Genomic DNA, 15,685 nt, shown 5'->3' with positions numbered 1-15,685 from the left:
AATTTATCTAATGTAAAAACTTACTATACCTCAAGCAAATGCATTTAACAAAAGCAGTAAATGACATATATAAATGTCAATGCAAAAATTGCAAAACTGTCCACTTACATAGTCCCAAAAAAAAGTATATACCGTATCAATAATTTAAAAAATTGAAAACATCCTCTGTGTTCCACCTCCTTGTGCAAATAACTTCTACCATTCAGTGTGAGGTTCCCCTCACCGGATGTGCCCTCACCTTAGGGTATGTGACCACTGCGGCTCTGATCCACACCAAGGGGATCCACTCTGATTTTCAGATGACTAAGATGTGCAAGATATTACCAACTTCCTCCTTACTTTTTTTTTTTTTACTAGTAATGGCGGTGATCAGCAACTTATAATGGGACTACGATAGTGCGGCGGACAATCTGACACTGATGCTGCAGGGGAACTGACTAACTGCCACTGACATTACCAGTGACGCTAATACAGTGATCAGTGCTATAATATATGCTGTCACTGTACTAATGACACTGGCTGGGAAGGGGTTAACATCTAGGGCAATCAAGGGGGTTAAATGTGTGGATAACAATGTGTAATGCATGCTGATTTTTTGGAAATATTTTATTATATCTTTTCATGTGACAACACTGAAGAAATGACACTTTGCTACAATGTAAAGTAGTGAGTGTACAGCTTGTATAACAGTGTAAATTTGCTGCCCCTCAAAATAACGCAACACACAGCCATTAATGTCTAAACCGCTCTCAATAAAAGTGAGTACACCCCTAAGTGAAACAGTCCAAATAGGGGTGTACTCACTTTTGTGAGATACTGTAACTTACAGTCAATAGGATGTGTCCCTGTAAGTTGCTGTATGTCCTTTGTTCTCATTTTTCTGTTTGTAATTTTGGCTGCACTTAGGTTTAATATTGTATAGGAATAGTGAGCTTTTTCTGCTATGGACCTTTTCCAGCACTAGGAAAAATTACAGGGCAGTATTGTGTGCTGACCGGTAACATTGCCAGCACATCACTGTACAGGCTGAAACTAACACACAGGTAAAAAAAACAACAGACAAGGGCTAGTACGGATATTTTTAAAATACTGACAATCCTTTTTCAGTAAATGGGTTATATATGCATATTTTTATTTTGTTGCTAGACACATCTTAACAATACTGGATGTATAGAACTAGCATTAGTGCATTAGAAGTTGGAGCTTTTTGCCCTCTAGAAAATATTGTTACATTTACTACATTATAATACTTCACAAAGTTTAAGAACTGAAGATCAAGAAATATTGTATGTGAATAAGCAAACACTCTTGTACAAAAAATGTGCTGTCAGTTAGTGGTCCGTTTTTATTATTGACCTATTTATTTTTTTCTTTTATTATTTTTAGCTGCCTCAGACCCTTCTATCGCTCAGCAGAACAGTGAGAAGGACCCAGCTACTGATTCAGACACCACGCCAGATATACTTCACTACCATCAAGACAAGTCTATGCGTCGTTCCCCTGAAAGCCAGGATGAGATCCCCCCACTGAACCTTTCTAAACTACCATCTGAACAGGCAGAGCCTGAAGCAAAAGTCTCTTCAAGCTCAAATCAGAGAGGAGCTCCACGATCTGATTGTGCTCTTCCCTCTAGTCAGAGGAGACTTTCAGACTGTAGCCAAAGTTTGCTTGGCTTGATACCTCCTGTCCAAGATTCCACAAGTTTGATACACACTTCTCCGCAAGGAAAAGTAGCCTTGGAAAGAAAACTGCCTATGAGTCCCATTTTATTTCATGGTTCAGAAAGCAAACGCGATTCTAACATTATTAGAAACATTTTCCCAGAAACCAGTAAGAGGAACAATGAGACCTGTCATAGCCCCAGGGAGTGGAGGGCAGTGAAGAGGAAGCAAGCTCCAGAAGATCTAGATACCATACTCTCTGCCGCAGCTCAACCAGCACCTGTACATAGAGAAATGCCAGCTGCTGTGATTTCTTCTGTGCCTACTACAAACAGTGGAGCCCAGACTGAAACTAACAGCAATGTCGAAGAAAGAAGCAAGACCATTAATGGCTCCTGTATGGCTAAAAAGCAAACAAGGACAGAACAGGTAAATAAAATGGCAAGCATTGAAACTGCAGTAGCATCTGGGACAGATCCACTCACAGTCAAAACACTGCCTAATAAACCCTGTCTAGAATTTGTGAGTAAATCAAAAATGAAGATTGTAGAAAACTCTGAGAATGAATTGCCTGCAGCAAACCTGCCAACAACCAGCAGAATTGTCTCAAAAGGTCTTTCCAGCATATATCAGGGACAGACCTCTGACTTGCAAGCACCTGTTTTAGAAATGAAGACGACTAAAATGGTGAGGAATGCTATTATTTTTTTCTGCAAACTACTGCAGTCGTCATATTTTGTACTATATTGAAGAACACAAGAAATCTTTAAAGCGATATTAAGGATTTTTTTTTTAAACGGCAAACATGTTATACTTGCCTACCATTTGTTTTTGCACAGAGCAGCCTTGATCCCCCTCTTCTGGGGTCCCCTGACATTGCTCCTAGCTCCTCTTGCCTTAGATTACCCCGCTAGCAAGCCACTTGCTAGGCAGGAACTTGTGCCGGCTCACTCCCAAACCACACTGTGTGTGTCTATTGACACACTCAGTGCTTCATCATCACTGGGTTTGATTGACGGCAACAGTGAGGAGAGAGAGAGAAAAGCGCTGGACTGAAATTGGTCTCAAGTGAGTATTTGAGGGGTAGGATGCATTAAGGTAAAAAAACCTTTTGCCTTTACAACCACTTTAACCTTCAGGTTATTCTGCTGCTTACAGGAGCATTGGACAGGGCAAACAAAAAACTGCAGGCCAACCCAGTATAACCCCTCCTACTACCAGTATGTCTCAATTTTTTTCTACTGTCCTGGGAGGATGGAATTCTTTTTTTTGTCTTCAATTGAGACTCTTCTCTACATCACTGCTATAACTTTGTGCCTTTGATTGCAGCACTCTAGCATGGCCTTTATTATCCTGGGTTTTAAAGCATTCGTTTTCAAGACTCCATTCTGGTAAAGTTGGCTGAAGAGCACTTTCCTGGTATAGAGCTGCTGGCATTGCCTCAGTCCTTGTCCTGTCTCTAAAGATATAGTGAGTAGGCTGGTCGGGCAGAGCACTGGGATCTACCATATCTAGTTAGGGCCCAGGGCTGCATTATTTCCCAATTCTTACCAGGTTTGGTGTGGAATGGGTTCATGTCATGGAATTGAGCGCTGATGTCATCCACTGGGAGGAGTGTCATGTGTGTGCACTCCATGCTCTTTCCCCACCATACAGCATAGAGGAAGGATATTCCTGCTGGTGCTCATGCTTGCAAAGAGCCATGTGGCACTTTTTAATTGATTTCTAATTCGTTCCTGCTGCCCACCCACAGGGAATTTTGTCAGCTTAGGCCATCCAACCCTCACCTGCTACCAGTTGTCTGGGTTTTTACAATGGTCATGCAAGACTTTGACCTAAAATACCCAGTTATTTGCTGCCTCTGATCACCTTCGCATACTCTGAGCCATAAGCTGCAGAGGCTGATTCTGAGTTGTGCCAGTCCTTTGATTAGTTTACTGCTGTGTTGTCTACTGCTATTACGTCCAAATTAAAGTAGACCATTTCAGCTCTGATTGATGCAGTTCACACCACTCCTAAACTTGAGGATCAGCCTGTTGCTTTTAGTACTACTATTTCCAGTCTTGAGCTGTTAAACACTCCTAAGGCCACAAAGACCTTCCCAATACACTTGCAGTTTGGCCTATCCTCTGCACCTTGGGTTTTCATCAAGTACTAGCCCTGCTGCACTGCTCTAGTGGCATCCCCTTGGTAGGATGCTTAAGCCATCTCCTGTTGGAAGAATAGAAAGTGTGGGCTGTGTAAGAAAACATGGTGCTGATCACCTGGATGTTACAACAAATTGGATAGATCCTGAAATTGTCCCTGGAACCAATTTATCATTTGGAGTATCTGGGTCTAGTCCAGGTGTTCCTTCCATAGGATAAATTCCAGTCTCCATTCTCCTCTTATGCATTCCTAGGTCTGATGGCAGCGTCCTTCAATGTACTTCCATATGTCCAGTTTCACTCGCATCTCTACAACGTAACATTATGTTGACATTGGACAAAGCGCTCTGGTTTCTAGACACACCTATTTGTCTATTACCAAGAACCATGTTGTCCCAGAATTGCTGGCCCAGGTTTCCAGGCCTGGATTTCTTCTTTGTTGGTGCTCGGGGAATGGTCGTTAGAGGAGACTCTTCTCCCGATCAACATACTGGAACTTCAGGTGATAAGGCTGTGTCTTCGTAGGAGAATCATCCATTGCAAATTCATTCATGCACCATAATGGCAGTGGTGTATATCAATCATCAGCAAAGGACCAGAAGTCTCACTGCCACGAGAGGTAGATCAAATTCTGTCTTGAGCAGAACTTTGTTTACCATCGTTGTCAAACATGTATTCTTCAGGTGTCAAGGTGTCAGGCAGACTTCTCAGCTAACCCAAGTAGACCTGGGGGAGTGGTTCCTGCAACCAAGGGTTTTCAGGACTTGTGCTGCAGGTATAGGGAGCTGGACATTGACCTCCAGGCTCAACAATAAACTGGATGAGTTTGTCTCCAGGTACAGGGATCCTCTAACATAAGCAGTGGATGCTCTGGTGGTTCCATTGGATCAGTATTCCTTCATTTATGCCTTTTCTCCTCTAAAATGTATTCCTCTTCTTAACTGGATCAAGATGGGGGCTTAACAGTTGTCCTCATTGCTCCGGATTGGCCCAGCTGAATGTGGTTCATTGACCTGGCAAGACTCCTTGTGGATGTTCCATGGGCTCTGCCAAATTGTCAGGACCTTCTGTTCTAAGGACTGATTTGCCATCCTGCTCCATGGTCACTGGCTTTTATGTCATGTTTGTTAAAATACAAGTTCTCGGGTACAAGGGTATCTCTGAGCTTGTGATTCCTGTGATATTTAATGCTAGGTAGTCTACTTTTCGCAAGCTCTGTTATCAGATATGGAATTAATAGCTCGGTGTGACTCTCAGGTCTTCCACCCTAGGTTTTTCTTCATGGGACAAAACCTCTTATACCTATCTGGTTCTGGACCAGCATTTGGCTCTTAGGTCCCATGCATTGAATATTAGTCATCTTGAATAGCAGATCTGGTCCTGGGTCAATAGTTAGAATACAAAAAAAGAGCTTAATTATTCTCATCAGCAGAAATTTGATCAAAAAAAGCAGTAATCACTAAAAACCAAACTATTGAATTTGCTCAGAGCAGGAAGACAAATACATATGTTTAAATAAAAAAAATAATGTGATAAACTTAAGTCGCAAGTGGGTGGAGAGTCCAAAATCCTGACAAAGGTATTTTACATTTTCAAAAAAGCAGAGAAAAGAATAAAGATAAGTAAAAGGAGGAGAAAAAAGAAAAAAGGTGGGGGGGGGGGGGGGTAGGGGGTATATTAAAACAACATGTATCTGTATTTCTGTATTATATATACATATTTCAGAAAACAGAGTATGTGGATAGGTTAAAACTATGGAACCGATAAAGGTTTTGTCCAGGCATGCCTTGGATGGATTATCCACTTCAATAGGTGCTCATTTGCTAGTCGTTTACTATGTAAGCCGTTTATCTGGCCTGATCTACAGTTCCAAATACTTAGGAGAACTAATGTTTTCTTTAATCATTAATCTTTCATGTAGCAGCACTGAAAAGTCACACTGATCACACGATCATTCCTTTTAAAACACATGATGCATTACAGCCCAGAATGTTCCTCTATGTTTGGATAGCTTTACTTTCAGGTGTGCTGATTCTGTTCCATGTTCCAATAACGTTCTGGTAGGTTATTTGGCTCCTGCCTAAAAATTTACCTTTTGACGAGTAGGTACATACATGACTCGGCTTTGCTGTGGCCTGGTGTTTATTATTCCATATACTTTGAAAATTATCAAAAATATTCCACACTCCTTTCTGCCTTAACACTACAGAAAGTAGTCCATTCTGGTATTTATAATATTGTACCGACGTTCAGTCAGGCAATAATGTAGATCTGTTGTTTTATGTGCATCTTTTACATAGAACTGTACAGGGAATTTATCTCCTCCCTCCTTCCCCAGGAAATGAATACTGAAAATTTGTAAAAAAAATGTACTCAAGCACATAAAAATGCCGCACAGTGCATTTGCACATTAAAATGCATGTGTTTTCATGATCAGACATGTAAAACAGCAAGCATCATATGAATGCTACAAGCACCCTTTACAGCCCCTAGAAAACGAGCAGATTGTCATTTATGGCCACTTTAAAATTTTCTGAACAGATACTATGAATTTGAATAGCTGGTTGCTGTACTGGTGCAGTTCTAAATTATTACCCAAATTCAATTTTAACCAGTTGTGGACGTTGGGCACTATATTCACAGGCAAAAATACTTACAGTACTCAGGCGTATATATCAGGCCTTTGTCCTTCTGCCCTGTTGTGGCTCCCTTCTGCTCCATTTGTCAGCTATTCCCTGCTGTCAAAATGACAGCCAGGATTTGCTGTGTTATACAGAAACTATTGCAGCCACTACTGCCAAAAAATGGTCTTTCTAAGCAGCGTTTTAAAATATTGCATGCATTTATTTACTTCCATTCATCTGCAGATTGAAAGGGTCATCTTTGACCTGCATATTATACCAGTTAAAGCAACTTGACAAGTAAACAAAAAAATGTGTTTTTTCTGAATCGTACATCATGGGACACAGAGCCATAGTAATTACTTTGTGGGTTATAGGTCACCTTCAGGTGATGGACACTGGCACACCCTAAGACAGGAAGTTCACTCCCTATATAACCCCTTGTGCTGTGTGCTGAGCTCCACTGGAGCAATCCTTGCTGGGACGAGCTATGCAGCCAGATCTATTCAAAGTGTCTTTTTAGGCCAAATTGAATGGTACCCAGGCCTTGTGGCGGAAGAAACAAGGTTTATTCCGTAACGCTTCTCTTTCTAGAGAGCTGGACCCCGGGATCCAGTGCTTTTGGTTTTTTCAGCCATAAGTTTTTTCTGGCAGGGTGCTATTACAGGTACAGGAGTGCAGATCCCCCAATTAAAAGGGGGCCCCAGTTCCTGAAGGTTTTTTAAACTGAGCCCACCGTGAGAGGTGAAGTTTGGGTCTGTTGGTTTTACCACAGAATTCACTGCGGCAAGAAAGGTAAGTGGAGACTTCTAAAGAATTTTAAAGCTTCTTATGAATTGTCTCCTTTAAAAAGTAAATGTTGTCATGCCTAAAAGTCACCACTGGTGCTGTATAGAGCACGTACCTTGTCATGCTTTCTCAAATATCACGTCTCAGCAGAAGCTGCAGATTCCCTCCTGCGAGCAGCCCAGGCCTCCGGTAAGTTCGGGGGGGATTTTCTTACAAAAAACACCCCACGTCTGGACATGGCTCTCCCTGGCCAGAGCAATCTGTGATGCCGCTCCGTTTTTTTACTGCCCCTGCACAGTGGTTTGATTACCAGGTCTCCTCCTCCCACCCCCTCGTACAATATCTTACTGAATTGGTCCGCTCCACATTTATGCTATCCTTAACTGAGTCGGTTGATAAACCTACTTCTTGTTTGGGTTCTCTGAAGCCTCCCCAAGCTGTGCATGCCTTTCCTATCCATTCTTTGCTGGAAATCTACTATTTCTAAATGGATTTAACAAGAGATTGGTCAAGCATATGGTTTAAAGAGGAAGATTCCACCTTTTCAAATCAAATTGCACTCCGCAAGGGCTGTTAGTGATTCGTGGGCAGTGTATCACCAAGCCTCCATGGCTCAAATCTGTAAGGCTGTAACTTGGTCTTCAATCCATACTTTTACCAGATTCTATCAGGTGGATGTAAAAAGTCATGAGGATATCGCCTTTGGGCGCAGTGTGCTGCAGGCTGCAGTATAAGTCCTGTAATCTCATAGTGCCCTAGTTTTGTTGTGTCTCCCTCCCTTCAGTTGGCATTGCTCTGGGACATCCCACACAGTAATTACTATGGTTCTGTGTCCCGTGATGTACGATTAAGAAAATAGGATTTTTATAACAGCTTACCTGTAAAATCAGTTTCTTTGAAGTACATCACGGGACACAGGGGTCCCTCCCTTCTTTCTGGTATACACGTGTATAGCTTTTCTACAAAAACTGAGGTACTCCCAATAGTGTGAGGGGTTATATAGGGAGTGGATTTCCTGTCTTAGGGTGTGCCAGTGTCCATCACCTGAAGGTGGCCTATAACCCACATAGTAATTTCTATGGCTCTGTGTCCCGTGATGTACTTTAAAGAAAAGGATTTTACAGGTAATCTGTTATAAAAATCCTATATTTTTTTATTTTTTTATGAAATGTGATCTTATTTAACTTTTTATTAACCTTTCACCCAATTACCTCTTTCCCTTTCTCCCTAACTCCGGGTTCACATCTCCGTGCAGAGCATCTCACAGCAGGGGTCTGGTGCGTCCCTGTTCACCGCTTCAGGTCTGATTACGGTCCGAATTTTTGGCTGAATTCGGACCTGAAAGGGACCAGAAGATCCACAGGACTCCTGTGCAATTCGCTCCTCAGCCCCCTAGAGCCTTGTGAACTGCCTCCATTGAGAGCTGGCCACAGGCTCCTGACATACGAATTGGATGCAAGGAAACCTCTTAACCTGTAGTTCCCCAATAGATTTTCTATTAGATTTCCAGTTTTTGGTGCATTTTCTGAAACCACATCAAAAGTCCTGCACGCTGCGCATTTGGTGTAATTTCAGAATACGCACCAAACACATGCTGTAATAGGAAGTCTATGGGAAACAGAGGGTGCACCCTGTTTGGCCACAGCAGTGTGAAATGGCTCTTGGCTACAATTTTCCTTCCGTTTTTTGTTATTTTTATTTTATTAACCTTTTTTTTCTGTTATGTTTGTTCATTTTTTAGTACCATTAAAAAAACACCCTGTTTGGCCACAGGGTGTTTTTTTAATGGTGTGAAATGGCTCTTGGCTATCATTTTCATTCTGTTTTTTGTTTGTTTATTTTCTTTTATTTGTTTGTTTTCATTTTATTAACCATTAATTTTTGTTGTTTTGTTTGTTTGTTTTTTAGTACCATAAAAAAAGCACAACATTAGAAAAAAAAAAGATTTCCTTTTGTAAATAACCTTTTTCTGGCCAAACTGTAAAAATTGCTCTGGTCCAAGTTTTTAAAAATAATCTGCCTACATTTTTAAGCATTCGTACAATATTGACCAGATATCTTGCTGCAAGCCTTGCAGACCATATAAGTAACTATTTTCTGTTCTTAGACACACTATGACAGCAAGTCTTTCCAGTATAAGTACAAGAATCCATCAACTGATCTTTGTACTCGTGTGAAGGCAGTGCGGTAAGTGTCATGCTATAAACTTTCATATATTTTGTGTGGGTAATTCACAACTTACCCCCCTTATGTCTATGACAGAAGGAAAATTCGGTCATCAAATTTGCACAGTTGAGGTTTTTATTTAGCCACTTTGGACCTCTATGGAAGCAGACAGTCTCTGGAATTTAGCAGCGCAGCCTTTGTTGAGTGTACATAATTTAGGTCAGATGTCAATTGTTCTTTCACCCTGCCTTTCATGCACTTTTTATTTTTTTTAAATCTGATTTTATTTTCCATTTTTTTTTTCTATCACAACAACATGTACACAAAAAACATTGAAATCAAAGCACAAATATTCATAACCTCACAGAAACATACACACAGCCCCAATCAATGTTTGAAGTGGCGGTACAATTTTCGCTTCACATTTCAAGACTGATAATCTTATTGTGACAACAGTACCGTGTCCATTTTTTTTATAAGGTCAATAAACAGTTGAAAAAGAAAACTATGCTATGCATCTAAAGCTTTACTTTATACGTTTCTTCCCATTCAAAATACATTTTTACTATGCAAAGTACATAAAGTGTATCTCTAGCCAAGTTTTAGATAAAGTGGTTAATAATAAAAACCCGTCTTAAAAACACAATAGAAAGAAGTAAGGCTGGGCCCTATTTTAAAAGCGAAGTATATGTGTTTGTTTTTTTGCAGAATTGTACTTCCCTAGGTGAACACAGCATCAACCTGATGCTGCATCTGTCCCCCATCAGCCCTAAGACTGAGAACCGAGCGATTAAACACCGCCGATCACTTGGTTCTCAGGGCTCCCTCTGCTCTGCTCCCCCCCCCCCCCCAATCGCTCGCTAGAACGCTGGGCTGTGGAGGGGGGGGGCAAGAGCCTCCGGGCTAAGCCTCTCAGCAAGTTGCCTGTCCAGGCATGTGGGCAGATGCCGACTTCATTGTCGCGATCTTGCCGGAGCCTGGATTGGCTCTGTAATGTCAGCCGACAGTGGGCTTCAGCCCGCTGCCTGCTGATACCTGGTCAAAGTAGTGCAGACTGAACTGCACTCCTGTGATCTACAGGAGAAGTACAGCAAAACAAGCTTTGGCTGTACTTCTTTAATATTTTTTTTTCGTTCATCCCATGGTTTGAATGAAAAAAAAAATGACCCCACCCACATCGAATCCTTCCCACTGAGATTCTACACTGATCAGAGTACACTGTTCAGTGCTGCCAGCTATAGCCAGCAGCACTAATCGATCTGGAAAAACCAGACTGGTTGGTTGTACAGAAGTCGATCGGTAGCCAGTCCCTGCTAAACTGGACAAATTTGAATCCATGTATGGCTGGCTTAAGTCTCTGTAAAAGCAAGGCGAAATTCCCTCTTAAACATTTGTCACTTAAACAGGTGTATCCATTGCAAGATTTCCTCTTAACTCCTGTTCCAGTGAAAATTACAACATTTTGTATATCATATGTATGTGTCCCCAGTGGGGACACATACATGAATATAAAAAACCTGGCAGGGATCCATTCCTTCCTTATTCATACACACTTAATAATACACTGACAACAAAAAAACTTTGGACTGTGGATGCACTTCAAAATGTATTTTCTGTCTGTTGTCTTTGAAGCACTTTTTAATTTTTTTCCTCAAGCTAACATCAAGACTGATATCCTGCATAGTAATATTAAACACGGTCTGTTATGAAAATGCTTATTATTTTTCTGTAATGCTGTTTCAGTTTTTGCATGATTCAGATATTTAAAAAAATTTGACTATTTAACTTCTTTCCTCCCAAATGACCTACATATCACAGATGCTGCAAAAGTGTCAGCAGGGCCACGTATAAAAACAAAGACAACTAAACAAAAGCAGGGCTGGTCTCATCAATCCAATCACATTGTTTGGGGGGTGGGGGGGGGGACTGACCTACGCACAGCATGTAGTTATTTTGCCAAGCAGTTGTGATCTCCAGGCTATGGCAGATGTAAGCTGTCTAGCTTGTCGCCTTCCAGCTATTATATTCAGCTGCCACTGCTCCAGTTCCTGAATACCTGAACAGAGCTTGCATTTGATTGGATGCAGGAGCTGCATGACCAAGAATTTGTAAACCAGTTCCTTCGACAGAAAGGAGGAAGTTTGTCGACAGGGCTGCAGACAGCTCAAATTTTGACCAATTAGCAGGATTCAAACAAAATTCGAGCAGTGTATGACCAGCTTTAGATTCTAATGTATTGTAAATTTCACAAAGAAAAAAAATGCGATCTTGCTGAAGATCAAAGAATACTGGTTAGAAGCCATGGCTCAAATATAAATAATTTAAAAGACTGGAAACGGGAACCTGATATATTGAACCCTGAAGAAGCCATATACAGTGCCCAATTTCAATAGAAAACAGAACAGCTTTAGATAATTCTACATATGTTGCTCAAAGGATAAGTCCTTCCAAAAGGATGTCCCATGGGGAAGGATAGGACCGTCTCATAAAGGCAGTGGCTTAAATGCATTTTTTTTTCCACTGGTCTCCCTAAAAGAAATAGTAATGTGGTTTAACTTTACAGCATCTACCAAAACTAATCTATCACTTTTGAATAAAAGTGGTTCTAAACCTAAATCATAATATTTATGTAGAGTATGGGATGGACTCCCAAATCAAGTAATAAATGAAAGTATTAAAAGAAAAATCGCTTCCACAGTACCTTTTATTCCTTCTTTTAGGTAGGGGTCACACAACTGCTTCTATGTATTTTCAGCCAAAAGGCCTGGACGGTAAGTGGGGCCAGCCTGTCCTGCTGACAAAGGCAGTGAGGAGCTGCTGTCAATCACTCGTACCCACCCTCTCCGGGTCAGTTGACACTGAGGCAGCACGACTTGCAGAGCAACTGCCTCAGGCGACCTGCATCCAACTTCAGCAGCGACTTGCAAAGTGACTTCTGTATAGCAGTCAATGCAAGTCGCCTGAAGTCGCCCCCAAAGTAGTACTGGAACCGTTTTCTAAGTCCGAGCGACTTGTGCCGCTCCTATAAGAACAGTTCCATTGTACAGAACGGAGCGTGACTTGTCAGGCTGCTAAGTCGCCGGACAAGTCGTCGCAGTGTGAACCAAGTCTTAGGCTCCCAGCTGCCTACATCACTAGCAGCAGCACCTGATGGGGCAGGTAAGGGTGTGTGTTTGACTTCACCCCCTCCTACCCATCGCCCATGGTGTTTGGATCTAATGAGGAAAGGCAGAGTAAGCCCTATACACAGCTTTTAGACCATGCGCACGTTATGTGGCAACCTTGCAGATCATAGATGACCCTGCAGATTGTTTCCACCACTAACGGCCATTATGGTCACTGGCAGGATCAACAGGTATTTAAAAAAAAAAAAAAAAAAAAAAAGAACAGGCACAGAATTATTTAGATTTTTTTTTACAGAGACTATACAGGCTTTTTTTTTATTAGGTTTAATGACACTTTAATTGATGCTAATGTAAGAAACAGAATAGGGGGAGTGATATCACATTGCAGCTAGTAGTGGAAGTATTGAAGAAAGGAGCACCAGAAAAATTATACGTGCAATCTTGTTGATGGGTTGAAACCCGTTTCTTCAGTTTTTACACAGTTCATAGCAAAAGGTGATATTTGTTTTCTTCCTTCTGGACAGGATCCCTGCAGACCTGCATGAGTGGGCGGTTAAGATTCTTTCTGAAGCCAGAGAAACAGATCCATAAGCTGTATCCTGCTCTTTCCAAAACTGAGAACCCCTTCACCTGCCAAGGAGTAAACAGAAGAGTGAATTAGGCTGGCCGTAGATGGGCAGAGATCACACAGAGAACAATGGGTAGCCCATAAAAGCAACATCTCTCCCACTCTACTGTTGAATAAATAAAACCTAAGTGCAGTAAAAATGTTGTTCCCTTTTCTACAGAGACTACACACTTGTGCAGAGATTTTTTGGCAAGTTGGACAGTTTTGTTCCATTAATTACTGTTTTTTGCCTCTTAGGGTAGCCAGATACAACCTATTCCTCACCTGATTGACACAAGCAGTAACTGAATCAGAATCATTTCTTGGATAGATCAGGTCATATAAGGCCACCCTTATTTACCTCTGGTTCTTTTAATATATTTTTATGGAGTACTACAATTTAAATGTATATATTATACCACTTTATGAAGATGTGTCTGCTAGATCTTGTTTTTATAGCAAAAAAGAAAATGGGTCTACATCTTCCAAAAAAGTTAAATACTTTCTAATAAAACACTTGCAATACCCCTTTGTCTTATGATTACTTGCCTTGTATTGAAAAGAATAAATTGTGAGTTATTTGACTCAGTGAGCTTGATTTACTAAAACTGGAGAGTGCAAAATCTGGTGCAGCCGTGCATGGCAGCCAATCAGCTTCTAACTTCAGCTTTTTCAATTAAGCTTTGACAATAAACCTGGATGCCAATTGGTTTCTTTGCAGAGCTGCACCAGATTTTGGACTCTTCAGTTTTAGTAAGTCCTTTGTGGACATTCAAATCATTTCTGACAGTTGTGTTAGTCACTTGATGCTATTTCAGAGCAGTGTACTGCATGGTTCGAAACTGGATACATGATGTAGAATGAAGAAGTCAAACAATGACCATGACATGGATTACATCCAATGTGCCAGTATAACATTTTTGGATCGTTTTGTTTTGTATATGAAGACTGGTTCTACTTGATTGCATTGACTCAGCATGTGGATTAAAGCATAAGTTCCTACAAGTACCTTTTACTTGCGTGTGAAACTGCAGTCATGTGACCACTCCAGCCTCAGTTATCCCTTTACAGCAGGGGTCTCAACCTGGTGGCCCTCCAGCTGTTGCAGAACTACAAGTCCCATTATGCCTCTGCCTGTGGGAGCCATGCCTGTAACTGCCAGTCTTGCAATGCCTCATGGGACTTGTAGTTTCACAACAGCTAGAGGGCCGCCAGTTTGGGACCCCTGCTTTACAGCATTTGAATGGTAGGTGAGGAGCATGGGTGTACCTCAGCCTCAGCTTTATAAGGTGCACAGCAGTTCAGGGACCAAATATCCTAGTAACCCTTATGAATTGAGCATTGTTGCAGAGGCAGCAGTGTCATTATGTCACCCCCCCTATTCCTACAGGAGGGCATAAAAATAGATATGTATTGGGTGCTCTAGCAAGAAGACCCTCTATTGCTCCGGGAACTCCAAAGGACAGCTTGTATGCGGACAAGGAATCAGTGGGCAAAGGATCTGTAATGAACTGCATTGCATAAAAAAGAAGCAGGCTCGGACAAAGTATAAAACAAAAGTGCAGTATGACATGGATTTAATATAAGAAAAGATTAAAAACACTTACAAGAAGCTTGAAGTAAATAAGCTCATCCATCCCAAAAGCAGACGTCTGGCTGGTCTCCTGTCACAGTCCTTTGGCATGTCTCACAGCCACCCAGCTTGCATTCCACGCTGGCTCCGGGGGGTGCAGAGGTCCCTTTGTCTTCTGGAATCATTGCTCCACACCGCTGGTCACCTGTGAGACGTGCCACAGGACTGTGACAGGAGACCAGCTCGATGTCTGCTTTTGGGATTGATGAGATTATTTACTTCATGCTTCCTATAAGTGTTTTTAACTGTTTTTCTTATATCAAATCCTTGTCATACTGCACTTAGGCACATACTGCCTTCTTTGTTTTATCACACACACATTTGGTGGATTTAGGCCCTTGCTTGATATATATAAAGTCATGGCTAAACATATTAGCACCCCTGCATTTCTGTCATATAATGCACCACTTTGCCCAGAAAATTGTTGCATTTACAAATGTTTAGGCATTCTCGTGTTTCTTTCTTTTGTTTGTATTGGTATGTGTTAGATTTGGCTTTTTGTGTTATACCAATACAAACAAAAGAAATAAACATGAGAATGCCTAAACATTTATAATTGCAACGATTTTCTGGACAAAGTGCAGGGGTGCCAATATTTTTGGCCATGACTGTGTACGTATATATGTGTGTGTTGGGGTTTTTTTAATTTTTATTTTTTTGTCACTTGCAGCTGTTTTCTTACTTGAACACTAATATTAACCAATTTCAGACCAGACCATTTTGCTGGCTTAAGACCAGACCACTTTATGTGATTCAGCACTACATCGCTTTAACTGACAATTGCGCGGTCATGCGGGGTGGCTCCCAAACAAAATTGACGTACTTTTTTTCCCAAAAATAGAGCTTTCTTTTGGTGGTATTTGATAACCCCTGCGGTTTTTATTTTTTCCGCTATAAACAAAAAAAACAAAAAACAATTTTGAAAAAAAAAACATT

General features: G+C 41.2%; 1 protein-coding gene across 4 annotated transcripts in view; it reads left to right on the top strand.

Annotated features, from left to right (window-relative positions):
* The window catches only part of ACD (ACD shelterin complex subunit and telomerase recruitment factor), a 72,283-nt gene extending 58,640 nt beyond the window's left edge, over positions 1–13,643 (top strand). For 3 of the 4 annotated variants that reach the window (XM_077492116.1, XM_077492115.1, XM_077492118.1), the window contains 3 exons: positions 1,387–2,348; positions 9,326–9,405; positions 13,034–13,643. In XM_077492116.1, the coding sequence (XP_077348242.1) occupies positions 1,387–2,348; positions 9,326–9,405; positions 13,034–13,100 (1,109 nt within the window). In that variant the 3' untranslated portion in view covers positions 13,101–13,643. The remainder of the gene's footprint in view (positions 1–1,386; positions 2,349–9,325; positions 9,406–13,033) is intronic. The other variant, XM_077492117.1, reaches the window with a different exon arrangement.
* Positions 13,644–15,685: the final 2,042 nt, after the last annotated feature.

Source organism: Lithobates pipiens, unplaced genomic scaffold (genome assembly GCF_037356315.1).
Source record: "Lithobates pipiens isolate NorthernLeopardFrog02 unplaced genomic scaffold, aLitPip1_a1.2 Scaffold_19, whole genome shotgun sequence".
In the NCBI taxonomy this organism is placed as follows: domain Eukaryota; kingdom Metazoa; phylum Chordata; class Amphibia; order Anura; family Ranidae; genus Lithobates; species Lithobates pipiens.
The sequence above is the reverse complement of the archived record's forward strand: the minus strand, read 5'-3'. Positions and strand labels throughout refer to the sequence as shown.